This window comes from Anoplophora glabripennis, unplaced genomic scaffold, assembly GCF_000390285.2.
Source record: "Anoplophora glabripennis isolate ALB-LARVAE unplaced genomic scaffold, Agla_2.0 scaffold423, whole genome shotgun sequence".
In the NCBI taxonomy this organism is placed as follows: domain Eukaryota; kingdom Metazoa; phylum Arthropoda; class Insecta; order Coleoptera; family Cerambycidae; genus Anoplophora; species Anoplophora glabripennis.
Genome location: NW_019416529.1, coordinates 167577 through 195414, shown reverse-complemented (window position 1 = coordinate 195414; position 27838 = coordinate 167577). Strand labels below are relative to the sequence as shown.

The following is a 27838-nucleotide window of genomic DNA, read 5'->3' as shown; positions in this document are numbered from 1 at the left end:
GGCGAAGACTTTTTCGTAAGGTTCCCTGGATTTCGCTGGCAATAAATGGAAGTTTCTTATATCAAGTCGTGCGCATATTTTTTTATTAAATTTCAATAACTCTGACTCCACAAATATGATTGTGATGTGATTGTGGATAAAACGTTGTATTGCATTCGTGTTTTAATTGCCTTTTATCCACTTAAGAATATAAAGTGTTCGAACTACGTTCTTGCGTTTAAACATTCTTGCGTGGATAAAATGCTACTTAAAACACTTATACAATAAATAACTATAACCACTACCGTTTTCGAAGTCAAATTTAATGTGAAAAAACTACATTATATGTTGTAGATAATTAAATTACCTACATTTATTTAAGGAACTTCTTCTACCGTTTCCTAAGTCTAATTTTAAAAAAACTACATTTTTTTCATATGATGAAGTTAACTAATCTTTAATTTGCCATTGTGAGATGTCGGTTTATTCCATTCTTGCTGTATTCTTCCACATGCTACTGTATACATAATTTTTGTCAGGGAAATAAATTCGATTTATATAAAACCATAAAACAAATTAATTGCTCCTTAATTGTTTGTCAGATGTCTAAACGTTTAAATGGTACTATAAAACTTTTTTATACCTAATTAAATAGTTGTTGACAATAAAATTCCGTGATATCTATATCTACATTGCCTATTTAAAGCTCGTATATCAAATCGATATTTTCTGTTATTGGCAAACAAATAAAATATATGCGTTTAATTTGACACAAAATTGAAAAAAAATGTGTTGTTTCCTATGTTATAATGAAACCGTAATTTGTAATTCATCCTCTGGGCAATATTAACATTCAAATGGAACGCAAGCTCTGATAAAACTATTACCTCGTTTTACCGACACACGAAATTAATTACTTAATTTAAAACTGGTACAGTTTACTGTTAGTAAAATTAATTGGCGTAAATGTAATGTTTGCAAACCGTAACCAATTTTTATAATAGATTTATACACATCGATTAATTAATCTTTCCTGTGCTTGTAATGTTGCTCTTATTTGCCATAATCACGCATTTTAGAAATAATTAAGTTTGTGTAATTTATACTTCGAATGCTGTATCGTGCATAACGTTTCCCATTTTTTAACCCAATGAAAATAATTTGTTAAATTGAACATATTATTCCAAGCAAGTGAAATTTAATTTCTAGTATGGCTTGAATATATTTTCCTGAAAATATAAATTATTTAGAGCAATTTTACAGGTACAGATTAAATATATTCCAGCTATATATAAAAAATTCGATTTAAATAAGACTAATAGGAAATTAAACGCAGAAGGCAGTCAAGGGTGTTATAGGATAATAACGTTCTCCATCGACCTTCAGAGGCCCTAGGACTATTGTCAAATAGCACCCTAGATACCTACCTTAATTATAATATTTATTAAAAGAGATAATTTTAACATAGTTTGGAATTTATGATTAAATTATGAGACATTTATCAAAGATTATTCGGTTAGAATTTTTTTAATAAACTTTAATACAAATCGTGTCTAGCAAAGTAACGCTAATTAATTAACACATTTTGCTTTGGAAAAATTTTGTTTTAAGGAACCTGGGCACGAAAAAAAAATGTTAAATATAAAATATTTGTCATTTAATGAATCATTGTTTTTATTTTTTTTTTTTAATAATTTACCTATTCCTAAAATAATCGATAAAAATCGGGCCATACTGTATATGGATCACCATGATGATTTATCTGTTCTTTATGTTGTACGGAATTAATAACATATAGATATAACAACAAGCAAATCGTGCTTTTATCTGAATCCGCTATAAAATATTATTGGCAAATATTTTTCAAGCAGCCACTTACTTGACACAAATAAGCGAGACAAATTAATTATCCACTGCCAGAGGCTTAAAGTACTATGATTACTCGCCAATCTTAATACCTGATAATTTGGTTTTTATAAAAATCCTAGGAATGCACGCAATTCGCGACATGTCACGAATTTAACGCAAATAAAATTATTGTATTTCCAAGAAAATATGCCGGTATTTGTTTTACTTATTAATAGTTAGTTGGGTCACGACATTTAAAATAGTTATGTACGTTTTATCTGTTGTTTTATTATTACTTCATGCATGATAAAATACTGTAACATTAACGCTCGCGTAATTAATTTGAATACCATCACGTTAATTATGTGTGTTGGTTCTGAATTAGAACTGATATAAACACCATTCAGCTGGTGGATAATAAATCTTGGTAACACTAGTTTAGATGGAGGATAAACGATTAGTTTTGTAGGGTAACGTCAAGGCAATACTTTTTTCTATGTTGGACTGGGTGTAACTAAAGTGCTCGTCCAAACTTCAGTGCCAGTTACCGAGCTTATTCAAACTAATTTAATTTTTTTAACATAGACTCCTAACAGGAAACAGTTACCTTATGTGTTACATACTCCAGCTAGCAATGAATTATACCAACAACACCTAATAAACAGCAAGTCATAAATAATTGTGCAAAATAAAAACTAAAAATATCTATACAACAACAACATTTATAAGTTCTGCCAAACTTTAATGGCGTATTCTACCGATGAAAATAATCAACTTTTGCCCTATAAAAATTTTTGATAGGTCGCTTCCCTACAGACATACAGGGTGTTAAAAATTTCAAATATTTATATGATTTTTCCTGTACCTGTACTGGCAAAAAATATTTAGTGATAAAATTTGGGAGATGACATTTTTTTTAGCGGACAATTTTTTCATGGATAACTTACTCCAAAATACACTCTGGTGACATAGTTATGGGGAAGTAGGGGACTTTTTTTGAAAAAAGATCGTACGTCATTGGTTTTTTAAATAATTTTAAATGTTTTTAAAATGTACAATTAATTTGGGGCAATAAAGTATTCTTGTAAAGTATTCGTAAAATGTATTGGTCTTTAGATAATTGGGAAATCAAATAAGATATATTTTTTTATTTGTCCACTTAAATAACTTATAATTCAAGTTCGATTGGTCTCTCATTTGGCACACCCACTAAGTAGATGGATATTGAACCAGTCAGAGAAAAGTGTTTCATTATGCACCGCTAGAGGGCACTTTACCTAGAACTCAAATTTAGTTCATAACTTTTTTCTCTTGTAATCCAGTCGGCAGAGGCCGAAAAGTTACTGGTGGTGACATTTTCTTGATAACTCGGAAATAACTACACAGGAATACTTTAAATGATGAGTACAATAACAGGCTAATTTGCTGACAAAGTATTTTATCAGAAAAAAAAGTTATTAACATTTTAATCGTGAAAAAATTTTTTTTAGTAGTTTTCTTTAAATAACTCAGCGGGATGACTTTGTACGAAAAAATGCTTAGGATATGATTTTGTTCGTAATAAAAATTGCTACAAAATGGCGGTGATCCGATTACAAAATTTGCAATAACAAAGCCGTGAGATTGAAAAAACGGTATAAAACGTCAATTTTTTAAAGTTGCAAGTTGCAGTAAAAATGTCAATTATAAACAAAAAGTGATAAAACTTTCGAAAATTATAGTTCAATAATATACAATAATGACTCTAACGCCGAAAATCAGGAGAGCGAAACTTTTTGTTCTCTAAGGTTTTATACACATCCATCGGCATCTGAAACTCGAAACTTTGCCAGATTTGTTTGAAGTTTTGCTGACACTTGAAATTTGGTATACACATCGTGTAAATATGCAGAAACCAAAAGCAATCTTCATTTTTGCAGCTTTGGTAAGCTTTTATACGTCACCATTTTTTTTATTTTTTGAAAAATATATATGTATATTTATAAAATATTCCATCACGGTAGATTAACCAGTACAATTACCTACAATTAAAAAAAAACATAATTTTCATCGTTTAGATCCTAAGCTACTTAACATTTTGCGCCTGTTAGCCGTAGTTGTACATTATTCAACATATCAACATAAAACAAAATTGTACGTGTGGGGTAAACTTTTAACATTTCATTTTGGAGCGCGAGCTCCGCTCTTCGGCGCTTGTATACTATTATAAATATGCAACAGTAAATTTAAACAATTGTTTACTTAAAGTTAAAGGTTTACTCCACACGTACGTTTTTGTTTTATGTTGATATGTTGAATAATGTACGAGTATGGCTAACAGGCGCAAAATGTTAAGTAGCTTAGGATCTAAACGATGAAAATATTTTAAATTGTAGGTAAATGTGCTGGCTAATCTACCGTAATGGAATATTTTATAAATATACATAAATATACGTCCAAAAATTAAAAAAACGGTGACGTATAAAACTAGGGTGACGTATAAATCCTTACCAAAACTGCAAAAATGAAGATACTTGAATTTTGCAAATTGCTTTTGGTTTCTGCATATTTACACTACATGTGTACCAAATTTCAAGTGTCAGCAAAGAATGTATAACACCTTATAGAACAAAAAGTTTTGCTCTCCTGATTTTCGGCTTTAGCGTCATTATTGTATATATCTTGAACTCTAGTTTTCGAAAGTTTTATCACTTTTTGTTTATAATTGACATTTTTACAGCAACTTAAAAAAATTGACGTTTTATACCGTTTTCAATCTCTCGGCTTTGTTATTGCAAATTTCGTAATCGGACCACCGCCATTTTGTAGCTATTTTTATTACGAACAAAATCATGTCCTAAGCATTTTTTCGTACAGTCATCCCGCTGAGTTGTTTAAAAAAAACTACTAAAAAAATTTTTTTCCACCATTAAATTGTTAACTTTTTTCCTGATAAAATACATTGTCAGCAAATTAGCCTGTTATTGTACTCATCATTTAAAGTAGGCCTGTGTAGTTATTTCCGGGTTATCAAGGTTTGACACAGGCCGAACCTCTACCAACTGGACAATTGCTAGACACCACAGAAATTTAAACATTATTGAAAAAATAATAATATCAGAAAAAATTATGTACCCTTTGTTGAAAAATATATTATTTTCAAGCGAATTTCGCTTATTTAACGGCAGGGCTATGAATATTATCGTCATTTTCTTCGAACTCGCTGTCGTTTGCTTCTCCCAAGCGACCCACTAACTTTTGACAAAATTTCTTATGCACTTAACATACTTCCACAAATAAAATATTTTTACCTGGGAAAGTACTTGGGTTGCCAGTTATGACAGTATTTTTTTGCCGCTACCAACCTAATTTGTTTAACAATAGGCCGTCAAATTTGACAGTCTGTAACTTCGTTGTTTTTCAACGAATCTTGACGATTTTTTTTAACGTAAAGCTCTTTTCATAAGCTTTCCGAATATATATATAATATATAACTATATTACGCTCGTGCGTCGTATATTTCATTTTGCAACTAAGGCTAAAAAATAAAAAAATTTTCAGGTTGCAAATTTGAAATTAAAAAAAAAATATAGATTTCAATGTATTATTATGAAATCTACCATGAATAAAATCAGTGCGATTGTGGAAGATCCTCGGGATCGTCCAGACTAATAATTAGTTAATTTGTTTATAAGGCCATAACTTGTAAACTATTCATCTTACCGATTCCAGATTTCGTGTGAGTTATTAGACAGTGATAAGGAATGAGAGGATGCGATGCCAAAACGTTCTGGTTATAATAATGCAGTTTATAAATGTTTAATTCAAAAGCCATAAATAAACTTCTTCTGTTTATAACTTTTGATCTAATCAATATTTTTTGACGCTCGAGGGCTAGTTTTGTAGGTCTTTTGAAGAAGATGAAAAAAGCACTTTACTGTTTTCTCGTGGAAATGAACGGAAAAAGTTATAGGCGAAAAACGTGAATTTACGTAAAAATTATACAATTAACCACCCTGTATACAATCTTCCCCCCATTTATATGACTGGAAACTAATATGTCATTGTACAATATTTAGCATGTATAGTGATAAATTCAGCTTGCCGAAACAAATAGTCGTGAAATGATAATTTCCCAGCTTATTTTCCTGGACTATTGAATGTCAAATGATGTCAAACAAAAAAAATTATTTGGCTATTTTAAAATAACTGATAAATAGAAGCTGCATATAATTTATTTATACGTAATCTACAGCACATGCCCATTAATATGCAAAGATTTACAAATTCTAGACAACAACTATGCAATTATTAGGTACATTGAAAGTGTATTGACAGTTGCGATATTTTCAAATACAACTTGGTAACATATCACTCTTGTCAGTCAACTTTCGCGATGTCTGGAATCGAATTATACAAACACACATCAAAAATACAACACACAAGTAGAAAATTCTATTATAGTTGTAATCTAGGCCAGTTATATATATGGTATTGCTTAATTAAGTATAAGGCAATATTTGAATTCTTTTACGGTTCTTTTTACGGTTTGAAAAAAAATGTATTTCGATTAATTCATTCCTTCATAATTACTACTCTCGTTTTGAGCACGTCGACATTAATTATTAATAAAAAAAACGTTACGATCTCGTAATTAACTGAGGGAAACGTCGAGCCACTGCACCTTACCCGAGAGTTTGCCGTGCTCTTCTGGGCATTAAATCTGCAGCCACCTGTTTCACTTGTTATCAACTAATACTGATTTGAAATCGAACACGGCGTTCTTCGCAAGCAAACGCAATCGAAGCTGGATCAATACTGATTATGTGGAGGTCGAACCCTCTTCCACAGAACTTAGTCTTAAGACCTCGATGCAACGAGCATATGGTCTCTTTCAAACACATGTGTATGAAACTGCAGTGTATTTGATGTGTTAGCACAATATGTCGGAGAAATTGCTTTATGTATCGTTCTGCTGCTCGAGAGACACACTGCCGGTGTTTTTTTATCAGAATTTCTTGAGTTGTGTAAGGCCCCAGTTAAAAAGTCCGCAGTGTCTTGGCAATTTACGACAGTTTTACTTAAAATTTGTATGCATAATTTTCACCGAAACTGTGTCACCTAAAATGCGATAAAATATACATTTCATTTAAAGAGATATAAAAAATTAAAAACACTGCACAAGTGTATTACAGAGTAATGCATCTCTACATGACAAGACGGATCATTTTATAAAAAGGTTGTGTTATAAACAATGTCTTCAAAAGAAAATTTTTCATTTTATTTGCCATGACCTGGCCTTTCGAGGAGGTGACACAGTAAGTTCCTAATTGATTTTTTTAAAGAAGTTGGAGCAAATACCGATTGAATTGAATACAAACGAGCAACTACTGTAATGCTACTTAGCAAAAACTTAGGTAAATAAAGACCAATTAACAAATATACCGGGCCAAATACTAGGTAGATAAAATGTTCATTGAAGTACAGGTGCCTCAAACTCAATAGTATGGACTTACTGTGAGGATACAAAAAATGTAAATCAAATTTGGGACACGTGGTGTTAAATGGGATGAGGTAAGCTCCATTTTCAATGGAAAGTATTATCTTTAGGATTTGACAGAAACGACTAATGACGTCAATTAGATTTTTTCCAGAAACATTCCCGAATTTTTTTCCTGCTCTCTTTTTTCTAATAAACTTTTATTAGAGAAATTTTTCTGTATTACTTTCCGTTTAAAAGTTATAAGCAATTTCGTCCTAAAGAGTCTCAAAAGAAATACCACCTACAAATCACATTAGCGGTGGAAGGATCAAGTAGCCGTTGAAAAGTAATTGAATATTCGTTGTGCATAAATGTCATTAAGAGTAAATAAAAGATTAAACTCGATAATTCTTTAATAGAGTTAAAACAAAAGGTGACGCTAACAATAACTAAACTTAAAAAAATGAGGCAAACGCTTTCATACCTACTACATACATATTACAATCTATTCTTAGACGAAAATAAGGCCGAACCTCGGAATTGCATAAAGAAGGTTCGATTTTGATGGGACAAAGTACGTCAAAGTCTACAACGTCTCATGCGGCGCTAATTTGTTTATTTATAAATAATCAATTATTATTAACAAGTAATCGTATTTCGGATATTACGTGGGGTGGAAACGGCCAATCTTGATGCGGTAAAGCTTATTCTTCTTCTTATTAGTTGTACTTTAACTGTAAAGGACCCCCACCGATCTTCATTTGTTTATCGGTTTTTATTTGATTGTTATAAACAAATTAAACGTGATATCTGCGGTTGGGAGTAGGACTAGCCGATTTGGACGGGATGAACGTGGTTTTATGTAATTTTTTTATAATGATTAATTAGTAAAAAGAAACAAATGAAAATCATTCGGACCTTAACGGTTTTGGACCAGTAGTGTTCGTTGCGACTGTTTGGCAAACCATTACTGACAAACTGACTTTCATCCATTCAAAGAACGTGCCGAAAAAGGTTCTGATCAACAGTTTCTACATTTACTACAATTGAGCTAAAAAATTAAGTCTATTTTCAATGTGACGCTCAGACAAATACTCCAAACTGAATTTTGTAGTCATGATACCCATTGGTCTTTAAAATTCGTTGAACGGCTGATTTATTTATTATTTAATTCCCGGTTAGCTTGTCTTATAGAATTTCGTGGATTTTGTTCGAATTGCTGTAACAGTCTAGCTGTATTAACATTGTTTCTTACCCTTCGGTCAATTAGTTGATTTTTCCGAACATAAAATGCATCTTCATTTCGTCGCAAGGTCGCCTCCAATCTTATAAAGGTTGTATGATCAGGAATGAGGCCCTCTGAAAACCTTTCTCGAAATAACTATACAGCTCTTCTTGCTACATTTTGTAAGCACAAAATGACAAGTATTTTGTGACAATTATGCACTTTAAACAACGAACATTCAATTATTTTCCAACGACTACTTGATCCTTCCACCGATAATGTGATTTTTAGGTGGTATTTCTTGAGACTCTTTAAGGCGATATTACTTATAACTTTTAAATGAGAAGTAATACAGAAAAATTTCTCTAATAAAAGTTTATTAGAAAAAAGAGAGCTTTTTTGTTGGTAGAACTGATTTATGTGTCAAAGAAATTTACGAAGTCTGTAGCAGTGTAAGACTAAACCCATTATGGATATATTCGTTAATTAAATCGTGAAGAACTTCTTGAATTTATTCATGAATAAGTTGTCAATGTAAAACAGCTATTACAAACGACAAACCCCTAGTAGTTCAACAAAAAATTATCGGTAATTTTAACTAGTACAGAGTTATCGAATAATTTCAATTTCATTGGGTCAAGGCAATAATAAGAAACTGTTATTTTTGTTGCTCAAATGTCAAATTTGACTGATGAATAAAATTCTCGTTTGAAAAAATTTACTGCTGGTATTTATGTTCTTATTTTTTTTTTAGATTTTGAAATATTGGATATAAAACTAGATTGTCAATATATTTCAAATAAAGAAAAGCATAATATATTAATCATTTTAGAAATTAAAAAAAAAATACTATTCTTTTAGCCAGTGCAAAATTATATTGTTGGACAATTAAAAATTAACAATTAATTAATTGTTCACCACTCCTATCGCAATTAAAAATTAATTAATTAATTGCAGTTATGAAAACTCGCGATTAACCAATTAATTAATTGTTAGTCGTGAGTTTCCACAATTAACGATCAATATTTTTAATGTATTTTATTAAAAACTAATAACTAAAACTTATTATTGTATAAAAAGAATAGTGGCACCAAAACAAACGTGTAATGTAAGGTATGAATAAAATATGTAGGTATGTAACAAATAAAAGTCTGCTATTTTTCTTTTTATCAATTTTAATCATTAAAATTAATGGCAGAGTTGATGATAAGTTTAATTATGGCAATAATTTCTTACTTAAAGTTTAATTTTGTGAATAATTTGTTAATTTAAGTTTTTTTTGACAATCACTTTATCAATTTAAGTTTAATATTGACAATCACATTTTAGTAATCATTTCTATACAAATATCTATTCACATATAATTAAAGTGTTTGTCTGTATCGAAGCAGGATAATTGTTAGTTTTAATTGTTTTTTAGAACAATTGAAAAAGTTTGTTGTAATTGATTTAGTTGCAAGATACAATTCATAATATAGAATAATCGAAATAAATTAATTACAACGTGCAATTAATAATTCAATTGCAATTAATTTTAACTGCAATTAAATTAAACGCAATTACTTTTTTAATCAATTAATTAATTGATTGAAAATTTAATTTATTAATGTCCAACATTGCTTCTAACCCGTATGGTCTGAAAATAATTATTATCTAAATTAAATTAATTTATTTTCTCTGGTATCAAATACTAAATTTAAAATCAGATCAAAGGTGTATATAATATATTATTTGAAATATATAACATCAGTTGTTCGAAAAAATTACATTTTTTTATTTGATTTTTGCGCTGTATTCAAAAGTAACGCAAAAAAGTGTAATACAATTTTTTTCTTCGTATCTGAATTGCTAGCTTTGTCACATATGTATGATACAACACCCTTCTAAGGTATTTTCCTTCTACGAAACTTGAAATACAGTTTTAACACAACGTAAACACAGAATATCTTCTTTTCAACCTGTCTGCATAACCTGCTTCTCCAGGCGAACATATTTTGCCATACTGCTCTTGTTTTCTTTCCCGCGATCGATCAGAATCGAATATCGCGATGATTTATTAGCTTCATCGGTTTTAGTATTCTGCATACAGGTGAAATTAATTCTTTAACCGATGATAAAGTGATTAACTCGTTTTTAAAATGCAGTTTTGCCGTACTTTGTTGCACTTCGTGTTCCAAGTTAGTAGATAGCATGTATCATACGAGGTCTGTACAGAAAATAACAGAACTTTTTTTTTAGTTTTCTTTATGTTTACGTTACCTCGTTGTTCTACAAAATCGCACATTGCAAATATTACGAAAACTAAATCAGGTATCAACAATCCAAGAACATGTGGTTATGGAGGATGTATGCGCAAAGCAATGTTGCCAACAGCATATCACAAAATATCTCGAATTAAAAAAGTCAGTATTTTCTGAATAAATTTCATACAATGAAGCAAATAAATTACATTTACAAAATTTTATTTACTACAATGGCTGAACAATGACCAATCTTTTTATCGTCTACATAAATTTTGTTATCTTTTTACAAAATAAATAAATGTGAATTTCAGTTACATACATTAAACTAACGAGAATTTAATGTAATTTAACGTCAATTTAAACTTATTGCCATACAAATAATTCCGACAAATTTGTTTTCCCCAAAATATAAGATGAAATGTAATTATTATAATTTTAAACCCTAATGAAACATCTTTGCCTACGCCCCTGTAACTTTTACGTTCTAATGTAAGAACTGATCTACATACATCGAATACATATATTTATATGAATTACTATTAATACCCTCAGTAACTACCGTTAATTGATTTCTAACATAATTTATGACTACATAATTATCCTGAATACCAGTAAATAATTATCCAGCTATTATTCTACCGTATCAAAAGCGTTTCGGTAGACGTTTAATGTTACAATACCGACATCGGCAGTCACCATATTTAAATTCTCATTATATGTAAATGACATCGTCTCTATCTTTGTAATCCTATATCATTCAATATTAAGTAATTGATCCACTTAACCCTGTCATTCAGTTTTCTCTCGGCGTACACATTTGTTCCAAATGTCTAACATGAACGGCGTTATGTAATTATAAATAACATCTAGGAATTTCGTGACCGTCGACATGAATCTTTGAACAATGAGAATAAAATGTAGGTCGTCTCGTCTAAAAAATGATTCTGTAAGACGCAGAGTGTCTTCGAGAAAATTTAACGGATGTTTCAATTATTGTACATAAAGTTATTTGATCTTAACTGAATAAATTTGAAGGTGTTTTAATTTATATAGAATTGTGTAAATTTCCTTACATAAACTTTTCCAAACATTAATAAAAAATTCAAGTAGGTACTTAAAAGAAAACATTTATCAACATTTTTGTGGTTATTTACAGGGAAATCAACATATCTATTTACCTGTTTGAATGCATTACAAAAAACTTAAGTATTCTGATTTTTGTACTTCTAAATTTATAAAAATATGTATAATAAAAAGGGACTTTAATGTTTCTGTTCTAATTACAATTATTGTATAAATCATAACATAACTCTAAACACATTGAAATAAAATATTTTTGCTTATATGGTATATTCAGGGCTCGCTATGACTGTTTTTTTTTCTAAAAAACCAGTAGCCATTTTGACCACTTCTTTGGCCAATTTATTGTGGCATGAAAACTGGTGCCACAAATATTTGGTTATTGCTAGTGACGATTTTTTTGTGGTTTAGTGATGTAAATTTTTTGTTTGTCTGCTTGTTTTTAGTTTGAGATTTTTGCTAAGCAACCAAACTAACATAAAATAACTTTTGACTGGTCTTTCTGGCCTACCTACTTCGCAGGCCCCGCCTTTTATGATTTTGACAGCTATAGATACAGAGTATTTCATAATTTTGTTAATACTACTTTGATATTTATTTGGCCAACTAGTACGATAATAGATATGGTAGAGTAAAATAAGATTTTGACTTCGGAAAAATTAGCAGATCGGGTAACTTTTGAGGACACACTTGTGAGGGTGTTAGGAACAACATATAAAAAGTTACCAACCGTAGAGTGTACGCTTGATTATTTATTTAACAAATTAGTTGCAAAATTCCATTGTTTATTATACAGGGTAGCCCATCGAAAAGGTACCGCAAGGCATTACAGGGTAATAATGAACTTTTCGGCAAAATCCAAAAACAGTTAAAGTTTGCTTCTGAGGGGGACAACTTTTGGCGCAAAAAGCATAGCAAAATCTTCAACCCCCTAAGTGGGGGTGCCATCCCCCAAATTTTTTTAAATGGGAATGGGGGTCAAGTGGGGGGTCATTAGAAAGGGCTTTTAATTCTCTATACATCGATTCTTACTTTTTGAAAATCGATCCATTATTTTAGAAAATATGCAGCTTTGAAAATACGAACAATATTTTTGACGAGAAATGCGAAAATCGATTTAATTTTACTTCAAAACTTACGGTATTAGCTTGGTAAATTCCTTCAAAAGAATTCGCTTTTTTTTTTTCTGATTTGCGAATTCTTTAGCCTGATTTTGGTGAGCAAAAAATTGTCCGCTTTTTGTTTCGTATTTAGATAGGCCACAAGAAGTTGCTAGATAACTGTCTTGTGACTTGTAGTTGAAGAGTACCAATACTGCCGAGTCTTTTAAATTGATTAATTATGGTGTACTCAATTCCAGAAAGAGTAGAAATTATTGAGCTTTTTTTCAAAAACAATGAATGCGGAAATCGGGTCGCCGAACTGTTCAACCAACGGCATCCTGAGAAACATGCGTCTGGAAAAATTGTTCGCGAATTGGTGGCCAAATTTCGCGAAACTGGCTCCGTTCATAACAAAAAGAGGCAGGTTGAAAATCCGGTACTAAATGAACCTACGGAAATAGCGGTATTGGGGCAAGTGGCAATGGATAGTACGCTGAGTACAATGCAATTGGCTACTGCGACAGGAGTGAGTCGTACAAGTGTCCAACGAATATTAAAAAAATACAAATTCCATCCTTATAAGATTCGGCTAGTGCAAGAGCTAAATGAAGACGATTTTGATCGTCGTTTGCAATTTTGCGAAATAATGACTGAACGAGCGATAAACGATAATTTCCTCTTTAATGTGTGTTTTTCGGACGAGTGTACGTTCTTCTTGAATGGTTTAGTGAATCGCCATAATTGTCGTTACTGGGCTGATACCAATCCAAGGATTTTCCATGAGACACACTCCCAACACCCCCAGAAGTTGAATGTATGGGCAGGTATTTTTGGAAATTCCATTGTAGGTCCTTTTTTCCTTCCTGGAAATTTGACAGGCGATATGTACTTGGATTTACTACAAAATGTCATCGACCCAGCTCTAACAAATATCATAGAGGACGACCCTGCTTACAATGAACACGAACTGATTTTCCAGCAAGACGGAGCTCCTCCACATTACTCGCTCAATGTGCGCAATTACCTAAATGAGACGTTTCCAGGACGCTGGATAGGACGAAGAGGTGCAATTGAGTGGCCCCCTCGGTCACCCGACTTAAATCCTTTAGATTTCTTTCTCTGGGGGCACATTAAAAGCAAAGTTTACAGCACTCCACCTGATACCTTGGAAGATCTGCGAGGACGAATCATTAATGTATGTCGCGAAGTAACACCGCAAGTGCTCCAGAATGTTCGACAACGGTTTGAAGACAACCTGTATCATTGTATGCAAGTTGGCGGACAACATTTTCAGCATTTACTTGACTAATACCGTAAGTTTTGAAGTAAAATTAAATCGATTTTCGCATTTCTCGTCAAAAATATTGTTCGTATTTTCAAAGCTGCATATTTTCTAAAATAATGGATCGATTTTCAAAAAGTAAGAATTGATGTATAGAGAATTAAAAGCCCTTTCTAATGACCCCCCACTTGACCCCCATTCCCATTTAAAAAAATTTGGGGGATGGCACCCCCACTTAGGGGGTTGAAAATGTTAGTATGCTTTTTGAGCCAAAAGTTGTCCCCCTCAGAAACAAATTTGACCTGTTTTTGGATTTCGCCGAAAAGTTCTTTACTACCCTGTAATGCCTTGCGGTACGTTTTCGATGGGCTACCCTGTATATCTTAACAAATTTCATTTTTTTTAATTAATTGCGCCAATCGAACGAACGGGAAATTTTACATGAAGAACGTATATAAAGTTATTTTCTAAAATGACAACTGTAGGTTGTAGAATTTTTTTTAAACCGTACGAAAATGTACATGTAAATGCGGCCTCGCGCGCTCTCCACTAAATTTGTAATAACTTTTGATCTATTTGATCAAATTAAGTCCACAAAAATGTAAATGAAAGGGGAATCTTGTAGCTAACAAGTTATCATGATTTTAGAATCGAATAAAAATATTTACAGGAATAGTGTGTAAATAAAGTTAAGTAACGGTAGAATTTTCTACAAAATTAATTAAAGATCTGCCATTTTTTTAATTTTTAAGATAAAAATCTAAAACTTTCAGAGATTACTCTTGAAATAACATTTAAAATAGTGAGTGATACAAAAAAATCTTAAAATTTTATTTCGAAAAATATAACGCTAGAAATATTCAATAATTTAAAAAAAGGCAAATTTGATTTTTTAGGTCACGTTTCAAAGTCCAATATATGATATTGCAACTTTAGAGGATCATATTTTGAAGCTTGAAAACTGTACTTTAATATGGTCCATTTTGTTTTACTTAAATCATTGAATTTATAATCAAATTTAAATAAAAACAAAACAAAAAAATTTTAAAACGATGAAATTTGTTGTTAAATAAACTTAAAATAAAGTTAAAAAAATTTTTTTGCTTGATTAACCAATACATATTTTCAAACTATAATATTAAAAAGAGTATAATCAAAGAAAAATAAAATTTTTGTTACTATAATATTGTATAAAAATTCGAAAAAATACGGTTTTTCAATAAACTGTCCCGAGATTCAGTTTTACCTATATTTTTTCATGATGAAATTATGTGGTAGAAGTTTATCTGTAATGTAATTCATTCTCGTGATTGGAGAATTATATTTTTGAATATTAGAAAAAGATATAGAGAACATCTACTCAGTGAATGGAGCTCACCTGGCGCATCAAGAACTTCTCAAAATGGTTTATTTGCGGATGCAAAAGTGGCTGTGCTAATAGTTGCGGTTGCCAGAAGGCGGGTCTACTTTGCACCATAGCATGCTTTAATTGTCCCAGATCTGACTGTCTCAATTGCCAAGCATTTTTCGAAGAAGAACGAGACTCAGACCAATTGCCAGAACTTACAATGATTCAAGAGAATGGAAATTGAATATTGTTATTTTTTTATATTACTATTTTTAATATGCAAATACTTTTTCATATTTAATAAATTTATTAATTAAACATCATACCCAAATTTCTTTAAAATGATCTGAAAAATCCTAAAAATATCAATATGAGTAAAATAGCTTTGAAAATGTAATTTTTAAATAAATAGTTTTAAAAAGTCGGCCATATTAGATCAGCCATTTTGAATTTTTATTTTCTTGTTCAGCGACTTAAAAAATCCCTATAATATCAATTTGATTAAAATTACTTTGAAAATTGTCATTTTTTAATAAATTGTTTAAAAAAGTCGGCCATGTTGGATCAGCCATTTTGAATTTCTATTTTTTAACATTATATTCTTATTCAGTAACCTCGAAAACCCCTGTAGTATCAATTTTATTAAAATTGGTTTGAAATTTTTTGATTTATTTAAAATAATCTTTGAAAACCCGTTTTTTTATTGTTTAAACAATTAAATAATAATTAACATACAAATATAAGTTTATAACTTTTTTCTACAAGCTATTTCAAGGCGATTGCAAAAGGTTTATGAAAATCCAAAACTCTGCTAATTATTCCGAAATAATGCATATTTTTAAGCTACCTTTGCACCACTAATACGCTAGTAGATAATCATTCTTATTTCATGGGGAACTCTAAAATGGTAGTTCTTGTGTAAACGCCGAGAATTATCGTACAGAAAAATTATTGCTAGTATTATATAAGCGACCGGAAAAGAGTACGAGGCGACAAATTGTCAACAAGCAAAAGAAAGACACGGCAAATTAATTAAACAAAATTAATTCCTACAACCACTCGTTTACAGTTTTGCACTTTTTTTTTGGTACACGCAAGACGAAGAACAACGACATTTAAATGACCCACGATTTCCCAACGCCAATTTACGAATACCGGCCCAATGGCCAGGCGGTGATAACATCTTCGAGTATTTACAATATAATCTAAATATAGATCTTTGTTATATTGTGGGAGTGTGTTTTCTTCCATCGGTAAAGACGTCAACTGAATAATGAGTCACGTCAGGTCGTATTGTGTAAACTGCATTTCAGTCATATATGGAAATTCATGTAAGTACGTACTTATAAATGATGAAATGTTCGAATTGCGGCATTCCCACATACATCTAGGTAAAATTATCGGTAAATGCTTAAAATATTCAGAAATTTGCAACTGGGGCATGCAGTCGCACTACTTTACTTAATAATCATTGTTGACTTGAGCAACCAGCAGATACCGAAACGCGAGCATTGTTATTGTTAAATTAACTGCACAAAACAATTTCCTATTAAGAAAGTTGTCAGGTTAAAAGTACCTACGTCTTACTCCTTAAACGAATTATATCCAGTTAAATTTATGAAAATTAATCTATTTTTGTTTGTTTTATGATTATGATTGAAATCCAAAAATAAAAACCCAAAATAAAAACAGAATTTCATATGAGGAAAAACGATTTTATTAAGTAAAAAGTGGTATGTTTTTTACGTTTTTAAAGAGTAGACATTGCCATTAAATATGAAAGAGATTATCGGACAGATGTCCCGCGACTCATTTGGAATACTCGACTGCTTTTCAAAAGATTCTACAGGATGGTCTAGTAGTCCATGAGGAAACTTCAGGGGCCAATAGAGAATCAAAAAATAATATGAGTTTGCTACATAAACTAAATTCGAGAAATGCTTCGTTAAGGAAATACAAGATGTTCAAGATTGGTTTAAAAAAATCAAATTTATTAATTGTTGCCAAACGGCTAAAGATATTTCAATGAAATTTTGTAGAATTTTAACTACCATCGAGGGAGCACGTTTTGCAGTGAAAAATATTATTTTTAGTTTTGCCAATGGCGTCCGTACTAGCACGTTACTGAATATTTCTAAAAAGAAAAATTGACACGCCTCTGGTTTTTCATAAAATAAAAATCAGCTTTGGATTCTCCATTCAATTTAGAAGAAAAAGCTCTATTTCGATTCTTGTACGACTCAGAGTTTTCAACGTGACCTCTACAAAACAATTGAGTAAGTACGACAAAATAACTAATTTTCTGTCAATTTAATTAGTAAGTATGTCACATGTGTTATCTTGAAATATGCCTTTTAGTAACGAAGAAAACGCAGATATTCATTTTTGTTATGGATTTTGTGATAGAAATGCGGAAGCTCGTGAACATCGAAGACGTTATCCAAATAAAAACATTTGAACGCATCAAATGTTTCGTAACTTTGGCCTGCGTATTAATAATGAATAATATCCATGTTTGGGCACTTGAAAATTCTTTCCGTAAATATTTGGTTGGGAGTTTTTGATAACAATGTTTTTTTCAATGTTAAACTCAGAATTACTTCGAATTTCTTACTAATAACCTACACGGCTACATCGTTAACTTAAGACATGAAAGTTGGATACAACTAGATAGAACCCCTCCTTCCCCCCCCCCTTCCTCCCCCTCCTTCGCGCATTTTGGAATAGCTATAAGAGAGTAGCTAACGTTGGATCGGCCAGCTAGGGAGGAATGACATGAATCATGACGTGGTTAACAGCATTGGACCAGTGGTCTGGCCATCCAGGTAACCGGCTTATAATCCACTTGGCTTTTACGTTTGGAGAAATGTAAAAAACAAAGTAAGTTTGTAAGTTTACGCCAGTCTAGTATTAACTAGAGATGATTTAGTTTTAAGGATTCAGCAAGCTTGCAATGATATGCGGCGAAATCCAAATGAAGTATCTGCTGCAATAAATTCATTAGTTACACTATGTCTAAAATATATCGAGGTGGGTGGACTACATTTCAAGCAATTTGTTTAACTTATTTTATTTTGTTGTTGTTATTATACTCCACTAATTAAAACTGTGTTTTCATGCTACAGTTTCATTAACATAAAAAATGAAATTGCATTTACATTTTGTGTTAAAAGGGTTTTTGACTTTTTTTACTTGAAAACGTCGAGTCGTACAGAAAAATCGAAAGCGAGCTTTTTTCTTCCAAATTGATTGAAGAATCCAAAACTGATTTTTATTTTATAAAAAAGCAGTGTCGTACCAATATTTTCTTTAGAAATGTCCAGTAATACGCTAGTACGGACGCCACTGGCAAAATTAAAAATAAAGTTTTTCATTGAAAAACGTGCTCCCTCGATAGTGTTAACGTTTACAAAATTTCATTGAAATATCTTTAGTCGTTTAGCAATAATTAATAAATTTATTTTTTTTAAACCAATCTTGAACACCTTGTATTTCCTTAACGAAGCGCTTCTCGAATGTAGTTTATATAACAAACTCGTATTATTTTTTGAATTTCTATCGACCCCTGAAAATTCTACGTAATTTACGCACAGTCTCAGCTACATACTCTCCACACTTTGGTCTAACCGCACCGTGTTTACTACAACATGTGACTCTGCACAACGCTGCCAACTCTTCGGCATGAAAATGGGGCACAATTCAAATCCTGCGTTAGTTTTGGGACACCGTTTTCTTGCCTCACTTTTAGATTTTTTTTTTATTCGAATATGACAACTTATTTAGACTTTCGTCAAAATGTTGCTCCTGTGCTTGAAATTATGGCTTTGAAAAAAATGTTAAACTACAGTAATTGCATAAAATTGTGTAAATATTTCAATTAAATATCAGGTTTTTCGAGACTAAAACTCAGTTAGTGTTAGCAAAACCGACTGACCTTCAAAAAATCTCGAAGCCAAACAACTTCTGGTTTAGGATCTCCAATAACTTCGCACAAGATGACAATGTTGTCACCCTCATATGCTTCGGTAGATCTTGGCTTTTTCAAAAATTTAGGCTCCTTGGAATACCTAGAAAGGAAATATAAATTATTTATAAACATATACCGAGAATGTTAGGTAATGCAATTTTGTTGGAAAGTTATATTTAAAATGTAGGCAATTAAATTAAAAATAAGACGTTCAATTACTAATAAATGTAATTCACAACTTGCAATAATTGTAAACTTTGTAGTATAGTCTTTCCGATCTCAATTGAAGAACCAAAGGGTTGGCGTATGTACCAGGTTCGGGCGCTGACGCAGCAACTCGGCATTGAAATATTTGAAAAACTTGTTCCCATATTTATTTAGCCATACCCACATGCAGGTCTGGTCGAACTAAACGTAGAGGTGGTAGAAATGTATATGCCCAGTTGAAGAATGCGCGCGCGGGCAAACGGCGTACACAGATAACCGAACTGGGTGACTGGGCCATAAATCTCAACTGTTGACAAGTGGCTGACAAATTGCCTAGCAGTGCAGTGGTGTGATTCAGGTAATTTTAATTTATTATAAGCACCTTCTATTAATCATTCATATTACATTTGCGAAAGGGAGAAATAAGAGGGACATTTTATTTACTAATATTATTACAACATGGCATTTTGAAGACCTTTTGAAACGGAACAAAACGAAATTTACCGTCAATATAATAAAAATGTTTAGGTACATAAGTAACTAAAATGTGTTGTTGGCCAAATTAACATGTAATAGAAATTTTCTTAACATTATATACAAATTATTATAATTGTTTACCTTTAGCAGAAAACTGTTTTAGGGACGCCTATGAAACTCATAAAATTTTATTGCTAGGCGTTTATGTACATGTTCAACTGACTTCGGAAAGACTATAACTCAGTTTGAAAGTTGAAACGTTTTTTTCTTCAAATTTTACGTGTAGGTGCCTACTATGTCAGAACTTCACTGTTTTCAGATTGAAATATACAACTATAATGGTTCTTAAGTATTTCTGTTGTTAACAATTGTTTTAGAACAAAATATTGTCTTGTTTTTGTTCTGAAAATCTGTCGTAACGTCACTGTAATACACTGTATGTTAATCTCATTGATATAAATAATAAGGCAGCAAAATAACAGTAAAAAGTCGTGACATAGTGAACATGTTTCATTTTCATGGCAGGTATATTTATTTTTGATTTGACCTGTATTGCACGCTTCATTAACAACGTAGGATTTATTTATGATAATTGTCATTCTGAATAAGTATGGATTTAAATGTAGTACACCTACTTCAGTGTTTTTTATTATTTTTGTGTCAGAAATAGACTAACTTCGTGAATGTTGCAATAAACGTACAAGGTGTTTAAAAAATGTGTCACAAAATTGGAGAGGCCATAGTATGGCCAAAAATAAGCAGAAAAATCTTATAGACATTGGTTCTCAAATGCACAGTTTCGGGGATAACAAACGTTTTGTGTTTCGTTTACACCACAGATAAAAACAAGCAAAAAAGGCAAAAGATCAAGTTAGATGTTCAAAATGCCTTCCCTTCCTTTCACTACGTGGCGACCACAAGGACCTCGAAACTTTTTTAAAAATTCCCACAGTGGCTCGATTCTCTTGGCGTCCTTCTACTCGTTACTGGAGCTCCTCCGCATTCACAGGCGTACTGCGTATACTAAAATTAACAAATATCCCTAAAGAAACAAATCAAGAGGGTTTAAATCGGGCGATGTTGCAGGCCATGATAAAAAAAGAATAATCCTCAGTACATCCGGAACCATCCCTATGCATGAAGACTTTTTTGCATATTTTGGGCCCCCTTTCAAGTCTATAACACATTTTTTTAACAGTGTATAATTTTATAGGAGGAAAAGCATAATACGTACGGAATTTCAACATCTTTTTTAACGGGTTTTTCCCGAGGTACCGCAAGAGATTTCCCATCCGTCACGTCTACCTTGGCACTGCTTTCAGCTCTCCCAACTTCATTGGTAGCTACGCAGGTGTAAACTCCAGCGTCTTTCTTGGTAACTCCACCAATCGACAACTCGACACGGCCGTCATAGGACAAAGTCATCACCGATCGTCTTGACGGGCGAAGTTTCAGCTAAATAAAAACGGAATAACGTATATCATGATAATAAAAATAGTTATTTGTTTCACTAGGCAAGTAAAGTACAAGATTTAATGCCGCGGCTGACGAGGCGCAGCCGAGTCTATTAAAGCAGCCAAGGTATTAAACCTAAACACAATTGTTTCGGCGATCAATTTTAATTTTATCATTATAGCAAACAAAACTATTTAATTTATATTATTAAAATTGTATATGATTCTTCTTTAACGAATAGTAATCATTTCATCAGGTTGTCTGTGGTTGAATTATTAAGTAAATAATTTAGGTACACAGTAATCGCCACATTGTTCCTATTTAAATTCATAAAAATAACTATTTATTATTTGGGATGGAAGAATTCACATTAAATTTCTAAATCAAGATTAGATTGGAAATTAAAACTGAAATTTCACGCTTTTTTATGTGCTATCAAGCAGGTAGATGTTACAACCAACCAGTCGGCAAGAATACCTTCTCTATGATTCCTAATAAGATTTCACAGTTTTTGAAACTAGAACATCCTGAAACATATACAGGCCATTGATTGCGAAGAACATCGGCAACGTTACTGGCTAATATGGGAGTTGATGTAATCAAGAGACATGGTGGGTGGAAATCAGCCACAATTGCTGACAGTTTAAGTAACAAAATTGAAATAGCAAACAGGATTCTTTGCAATGACACTTCAACTCCAGGTTCTAGTAGTACATCGCATCATGCTGTTTTAATGAAATGTTCATTGCTCCAATTATCAGTACAAGTTAATTTATTAAAAATACAAATTTTCTTACCCCATTTCTGTACCACATTATACCAACTGTGGGATAAGCCTCGACAATGCCAGATAATCTCAGTTCACTTCCCTCGCGCACTTCCGACGACGACAGCTCCAATTGGCTGGAAAATTCTGGAGAAATATAAGCCTTAATGCCCTTGTCGACTACAAGATTGCACCGACAGGATACGGATCCAAAGGTATTATGAGCAGTAGCACTGTAAACACCAGAGTCCTCCAGATGGGCTTTGTCTATTTCCAATGTATGGAAGTTGTCTTCAGTCGAGAACGCATGCCGAGCTGTAAAAATAGAAATCGTCTAATAAATTAGCATACAGCTATTGTAATATCGATATCGGTTAGATATTTACCATCTTTTTGGATTTCCTGACCGTCTCTGAACCATTTTACTGTAGGCTCTGGGCATCCCGCGACTTGGCAAGTCAGACGGACCGGGTACGACATTTGGACTCTTCTGTCTCTGAGTCGCATGGTGAATTGGGGAGGTAGTTCTGTTGTTTTGTCAAAGTCTCTAATCGATCTAGTATTACAAACTGACTTAAGTAAAAATCCATTACGGACGACTGGGCAATAAATCCCAGCAAGGTGTTAACGAAATAAGTACTCAAAATTGTATATGTATATGTATATTTTTATTTAATTTTCTTTTTGTATTATTATTATTATCATCGTTATTATAGTTGATATGTAACTGTTACTAAATCAGGGCTTAATATCACAGTTAAATAGATAGTTTTGTAGTAAACAGTTACATAAATAATTTTGAAAAATAAAATGTTATTACTCTTATTATTTGTATTTGAAAATCAAGAAATATCAAAAAAAGACCCGTGAGACATACAATTTTTATTGTAAATGTAGTTTCACCGTTGAAGATAATATTGCATTATGGGCTAATTCAGACACGGCGGAAACCGCGCGGATGCGAACTGCACGGAGCTTATTTATTGTACTGTTTTCGAATTCGTTAACAAGAATACCTTTTTTATGCAAAATATGATAAATTTTCATATTTTCGGTTCAGGAAGTAGAAAAAGTTGCGTACAAAAAAAAATTGTAAAATTTGTCCCATGAAAACGCATTTTCTTACACCCCCCCCCCCCTCTAGCAAATTTTGATTTGTATATTATACCGATTACTAAGCATATAAATAATAATACAACCCCAAAATTTCGTGATTTAATATTAAACCGTCTTGAACTTATAAAATAAAAACTGTTTCTTGAGTTACCCCTTCAAGGGGCTGTATGTCCCTTAGGGGCCGCCACTGACAAAAACTTTACTGAGGTTTTCATCATATTTCATCATGTTTTACACACTCTCCAATTTTGAGTACTTATTTCGTTAACACATTGTATACAGTATCGCTGATATGTATGGATACGGTCGATTATCTCCTAAAGTAAGATAGCCATCGAAAAATTATAAGACACAAACGTTTTACGGTTTTTTTAAATCTATTATAATAAAGAAAAGTTAAGTATACAGGATCAGTCGAAAAGTTGATTTTTCTTTAATGAAATACAACACATATTATTCCATATTTCAATTCTTCTCGAAATTCTAAACAACATTTATATAGCACATCATGTACCCAAACTTAACCCTTTTCGAGATATCGATTTTGAAAATTATTTTCTTATAAATTATACAAAAACAGTTTACTCCATTAGGTTTATAGTCCATCAAATTACCTTTGAAAGTTTCTAGCTCCATAACAACGCCGCATCATTCATATCTAATAGTGATTATGTTGACACATGTCAAAAATACATTTAGTGTGAATAATTTTCTCGCAAAAATGACACGTTTAAGTGAACATATTGAAGTTTTAATGATCATGGGATATGCTGATAGAAGATGAAAATATATATGACGAAATATGAATATTTTTCATGAATTGCATCCCGATCAGGAACGTATTCTAAATCAACTGTTTCAAAAACACTGCAGCGTTTTCATGAAACTGGAGGTGTTACAGATCGAGAAAAAGTGGAAGACGAGTAAACGTTACAAGTGGAGAAAATTCTTTAAATGACATGTTAAACGTGGTGGAAAATTCAGTAAATTCGGCACAACAGTGGGCTTTAAATCATAGCATGAGTCGATATTTCATACAAAAAATTTGCAAACGGGAAAAATTACATTATGATGGTAAAATAGAATTCTGCGAAGTTATTATGGATAAATTAAATGAAAATGTCATCTTTGTCAACCCCCCCCCCCCCATATTCTGACTAATTTACGTTTTGTTTAAACGAACACGTAAACCAACACAATTGTAGGTATTGGTCCGGCTAAAATCCACATTGGATGGAGGAAGTTCACAACCAACGACCACAGAATGTAACTGTTTGGTGTGGCATTATTGGTGGACACGTCATAGGACCCTATTTTATAAACGGAAATTTGACCTCTGAACGATATTTATTACTTTGACAAGAAGATATTCCAGAGCTTAGACGATTATTCCCGAACAATAACAATCCCAATTTACCGGTACAACAAATATGGTTTCAACTTTATGGAGTTCCTCCACATTTTGGATGTGGTACGGGTATATCTAGATGAAACTTTTCCTGATAAATGTATTGGAGGCAGAGGGGAATTGAATGGTCAGCTAGGTTTCCCGATATGACCCCGCTTGACTTTTTTCTGTGGGTCACATAAAAATGTGGTCTACAAAAATAGGCCGCAAAATATCGAAGAGTTGCAGGAAATGATAAGGCATGAATTTTCCACTATTCCTAACAACACCTTTTTAGATTCACTACAAAATTTTGTACAGCATATTCATTATATGTCAAGTTTTTTTCTCACCGGTTCTATATTTTTTGGGGTGCTGAATACGAATCTGAGATTTGCCACCTCACTAGGCGGCGGCTTCACAAAGAGAATTACAAAAAAACTCAAATGTTTTCACTTTTTTAACTATAACTCGAAAACTAAGCGTTTTTTTTATTAAAATCATGATATACCAAATTAAAGTAGACAAAGAGAGTATAGAGTATACTCTATTGTGCAAAGGCATAATAAATTTTGTCCATAATGAACATGAACGACATGGATACTATTATAATTACCTAGTCTCCATTCTCGTTGATTCAGGTGATAATTCTGCAGATGAGGACGATGAATGAATATGAAAATTATTAAATAATGGTGTTTTAACTTTTTTTCGTGTATGTAAATACAAATTTGTTCCAAACATGTTTTCTTTTATCAAAACCTTCTATCTTCCCCTTGAATTAAGAGTAGTACATTTTCGTTTGAAATAGGAGGCCCGATTTACAACCTGGACATACCAGGTAATCATAAAATAATTGATTTTAGAGGTGTATGAAGTTGATAGTAGGACACCAGCGCGCATTTAGAATAACGTTTTCAACTTTTTTAACAGAAAGTCAAGAAATTACAAATTCTCAACACGATCTAACGACGTTATGGATTGTCCAGACTTTAGAGTTATTATCCGTATTTGTAGAAAATTTTGTCTACTTTAATTTGGTACGTCATAGTTATCATCAAAAAACGCTTAGTTTTCAAGTTATAGTTAAGAAACTGAAAAAAAGAGCCGAAAATTTGAGGTTTTTTCCAATTTTCCTTATGAAGCTGACGCCTGGCGAGGTGGCAAACCTCAGATTCAGATTCAGCAGTCCAAAAAACATAAAGAACTGGTGAGAAAAAAACTTCTACATTTTTTTCCTGGAAAAGCCATTTCTGAACCTTGCTTGCACGACTGAACTATTATAAAATAGAATCCAAAGAAAATATTGTCTTTTTTTTTAACTTGTTTTCTCTCTTTTTTATTCTGGTATAACTATTGTTTTCATAAAATTTAAAATATCCAGGACATTAATTAAAAATACATTTTTTCGTTTCATGCATCTTAGGTTTATCAATCCTGAACTATTATTCTTTTTTATTTTTTGCAAAAAAAAAACTAATAATAAAATTAAATCATATCCATATCCTCTACATTGTATTATTTTCAAGATAAATATCCATAATTTAGGTCCCTTTTTCTTTTATAAATTTGAGAGTAGCAAAAAGTTACATTCCAAGTTCGATATCTCCAAAACGATTAATTTAGGTATATGATGTGATATATGAATTTTGTTTAGAATTTCGGGAAGAATTGAAATAAGGAATAATATACAGGGTGTTCCATTCAAGAAAAACTTTGTTTCGTCATGACTTTTTGACTGATCCTGTACACTTAATTTTTCTTCATTATAATAGATTTTAAAAAACACTAAAACGTTTGTGTCTTATGATTTTTGGATAGCTATCTTACTTTAGGAGCAACGCTGTATATAATAAAATTAATGTTAATAATAAAAATAAAATGAATCTTCGCACTCTAAAACTGTATTCATTACAATTTCTTTCAGAAATATGTGTTTCAAATTAACAGTTGTCTAATATGACAATTATTTTGTTTTTGATTGTTGTAAAAGGTACATAGTCGTCGCATGAAAGTTTTAGAATCAACTGTATTATTATCTGAAGTATGAAATTTATGTTGACACAGTTTTATTTTTTTGCTTTATTTATTTATTCAATTATACAAATTTCAGTTAGACCGAGTTTTATCAGTAATGACGTGATTGATCCAAAAATGAAAAATGCAAACTGAAGACTGAAATAGTATAAATATAGTAGGATTATGATTTCAACATTCTAAATCAATTTTATATTTGTACAGTTGCAGACAATAAAAATTTTCCTAACTAAGCTTTTTACGACCCTTTAAAAAATGAGGTTTCACTATTTTCAAAGATACTTAGAACTCCTTTAAACGTTTTAAACATAAATCTTTCTTTTTGTCTACAAAAAATCACTTGATTAGTAAATCGATGCTTACAGTTTCAAATTTTTATCGGCTGTGAGAATTTTGGGATCCTTAACGACAAACAGTCTCGCGTACGTTGAAACCCTTCCAATTTTGTTCACGGCCTCGCACATAAATCTTCCCGAATCGACTTCTTGCAGATTGGAAATTGTTAACGAGCACGAACCGCCTTTTTGTGTGATGCTGTAACGGTCGTCATCTTCCGCAAATATTTCGATGGAATCTCTTGACCAGGTGATGGCTGGGACTGGATCTCCACGAACCTATAAAATTTTATTCACCATAAAAACTGCTCGATGTATTTAATATTTCTACATTATAAGTCCTATTAATAGGTTGTAAAATAATATCAGGAAATTCATTCTAATAGGCCAGTCATTATCGGTTTTTTCGAGAAAAAAATACTATTAGAAGTTTTTTTGGGGAATATTGTTCAGAAACGTGTTAGAAACAAAATGTCAAAAAATCAACTCGAGACTAGTTGGAAAACTTTGTTAAAACAATGG

General features: G+C 31.8%; 1 protein-coding gene across 1 annotated transcript in view; it reads right to left on the bottom strand.

The window, feature by feature from the left end:
- The window catches only part of LOC108911760 (titin), a 280890-nt gene that overhangs the window by 132760 nt on the left and 120292 nt on the right, over window positions 1–27838 (bottom strand). Inside the window, exons 15-19 of the mRNA XM_018716773.1 lie at window positions 27345–27595; window positions 22828–22997; window positions 22473–22756; window positions 21455–21675; window positions 19504–19636 (exon numbers count right to left, since the gene is read on the bottom strand). Of these exons, the coding sequence (XP_018572289.1) occupies window positions 19504–19636; window positions 21455–21675; window positions 22473–22756; window positions 22828–22997; window positions 27345–27595 (1059 nt within the window). The remainder of the gene's footprint in view (window positions 1–19503; window positions 19637–21454; window positions 21676–22472; window positions 22757–22827; window positions 22998–27344; window positions 27596–27838) is intronic.